The sequence below is a fragment of the Poromitra crassiceps genome, assembly GCF_964638095.1.
Source record: "Poromitra crassiceps genome assembly, chromosome: 16".
Lineage (NCBI taxonomy): Eukaryota > Metazoa > Chordata > Actinopteri > Beryciformes > Melamphaidae > Poromitra > Poromitra crassiceps.
The window spans coordinates 37,243,618-37,246,117 of record NC_139645.1 but is presented as its reverse complement, the minus strand read 5'-3'; the positions used below and the strand labels follow the sequence as shown (position 1 = coordinate 37,246,117).

Sequence of the window (2,500 nt, the reverse complement as noted above, 5' to 3'; positions counted from 1 at the left end):
GTTGCTGTAGTAGTGCTGATGTAGGGCACAGGTCCTGGCTCCAGCAGTGTGTGTGTTGCTGTAGTAGTGCTGATGCAGGGCACAGGTCCTGGCTCCAGCAGTGTGTGTGTGTTACTGTAGTAGTGCTGATGTAGGGCACAGGTCAAAGACTTGTTTCCAGCTTTACATGTCAAGCTTTATTTATTTTTCATTTAGGATATTTTTTGTTAGATACAGTATGTGTTCCCCAATATACTGTATACTGCCATCATGGTCTCGCACCAAGTGGACTGCAATTTGGTACCTATAATGTATATTCTTGGGACCTGTTTCATCCATTTCTTTGACTGTATACATACATACTGTACAGTATACATACTGTATGTATGTACTGTATACAGTATGTATACTATACATACTGTATGTATGTATACAGTATGTATACTATACATACAGTATGTATGTATAGTATACATACTGTATACATACATACTGTACAGTATACATACTCTACAGTATACATACAGTATGTATGTATACTATACATACTGTATGGCAGAGCGCCTCACCCAAGAGCTGCTTGAGCGAGCGCAGTGCGTCACTTGTCACTGCCTCTGACTGGGTTGGGTTGCCAGGTACCAAGACACATATCCTACAAATCGGGAGATTAGCGGGAGAAATTCCCAAGTGGGAGCACAGCGGGAGAAAGGGTTAAAAATCTGGAGTGTTGGTCTCTGTAAGGCAGCATACCACCTGGGCCAGCAGCTTGTGAATCTGGAGTGTTGGTCTCTGTAAGGCAGCATACCACCTGGGCCAGCAGCTTGTGAATCTGGAGTGTTGGTCTCTGTAAGGCAGCATACCACCTGGGCCAGCAGCTTGTGAATCTGGAGTGTTGGTCTCTGTAAGGCAGCATACCACCTGGGCCAGCAGCTTGTGAATCTGGAGTGTTGGTCTCTGTAAGGCAGCATACCACCTGGGCCAGCAGCTTGTTAATCTGGAGTGTTGGTCTCTGTAAGGCAGCATACCACCTGGGCCAGCAGCTTGTGAATCTGGAGTGTTGGTCTCTGTAAGGCAGCATACCACCTGGGACAGCAGCTTGTGACCACAACATTTCCCACTGAGAACATTTGAGTGAGAAAGTGAATGAATAACGCTCTCCCCTTCCTCAGCAACTACTGTCAACGTTCCCTTGAGCACTGAACCCCCAACTCCACCAGTGGAGCTGCTCAGTAGAAGACTCTGGTTGTACTGGGCAGCTGCTCGGGGTGAATGTGTAGAACTGTATGAATGTGCAGTAGGGCATCGCTGTAAAAAAGATATTGTGTGCTCAGTTGACTTTCTCTGGATAACGACCTCTGCCTTGTTGGCGGGGTAGTTCCCTCACAGTGTGTATATTTGGTTAGTTCCCTCACATTGTGTATCTTTGTGGCGGTTAGTTCTCACAGTGTGTATCTTTGGTTAGTTCCCTCACATTGTGCGTCTTTGTGGCGGTTAGTTCTCTCACAGTGTGTATCTTCCTGCTTCCAGGCAGATGAGGAGAGGAATTACCATATCTTCTACCAGCTGTGTGCATCAGCCCATCTGCCTGAGCTCAAGGCTCTGAAGCTCGGTAAGTCACACAAACACACACACACACACACACACACACACACACACACACACGGGGTGGATGTGGAGGTAGTTCGCTCTTACAAGTACCTGGGAGTACTTCCTGGATGACCAACTGGACTGGTCACTGAACATCAATGCTCTCTACAAGAAGGGCTAGAGCTGGCTCTACTTCTTACAGAGGCTCATGTCCTCCAGTGTCTGCAGTAAAATGCTGCAGATGTTCTACCAGTCATTGGTGGCCAGCGGACTGGACAAACTGGCAAAGAAGGCTGGTTCCATGGATGGCATGGAGCTGGACTCCCTTGCAACACTGGTAGATAGAAGGACCTTGACCAAGCTAGCTGCTTTCTATCATGGAACCGTCGCCCCCCCCAAGCACTCTGGTTAGCCAGAGGAGAGAAACACCTTCAGTGGCAGGCTGATCTCTCCTGGAGAGAAACACCTTCAGTGACAGGCTGATCTCTCCTGGAGAGAAACATCTTCAGTGGCAGGCTGATCTCTCCTGGAGAGAAACACCTTCAGTAGCAGGCTGATCTCTCCTGGAGAGAAACATCTTCAGTGGCAGGCTGATCTCTCCTGGAGAGAAACACCTTCAGTAGCAGGTTGATCTCTCCTGGAGAGAAACACCTTCAGTAGCAGGCTGATCTCTCCTGGAGAGAAACACCTTCAGTGACAGGCTGATCTCTCCTGGAGAGAAACACCTTCAGTAGCAGGCTGATCTCTCCTGGAGAGAAACACCTTCAGTGGCAGGCTGATCTCTCCTGGCTACAAGAAAGATCACTCCAAGAACTAATTTGTTCTTATTTTCAAAAATGGACATTGCAGTATTCAGAAGGGTGAATAAAATTGGACCAGAAATTGACCCTTGGGGAACACCCTTACCTACCAATAGAGAGCTGGATCTGATATT

General features: G+C 47.7%; 1 protein-coding gene across 1 annotated transcript in view; it reads left to right on the top strand.

Annotated features, from left to right (window-relative positions):
- Positions 1-2,500, top strand: part of myo5aa (myosin VAa) — a gene marked incomplete at its 3' end in the record, with an annotated part of 144,366 nt that overhangs the window by 50,186 nt on the left and 91,680 nt on the right. Inside the window, exon 7 of the mRNA XM_083653084.1 lies at positions 1,507-1,588. Coding sequence (XP_083509210.1) covers positions 1,507-1,588 — 82 coding nt within the window. The remainder of the gene's footprint in view (positions 1-1,506; positions 1,589-2,500) is intronic.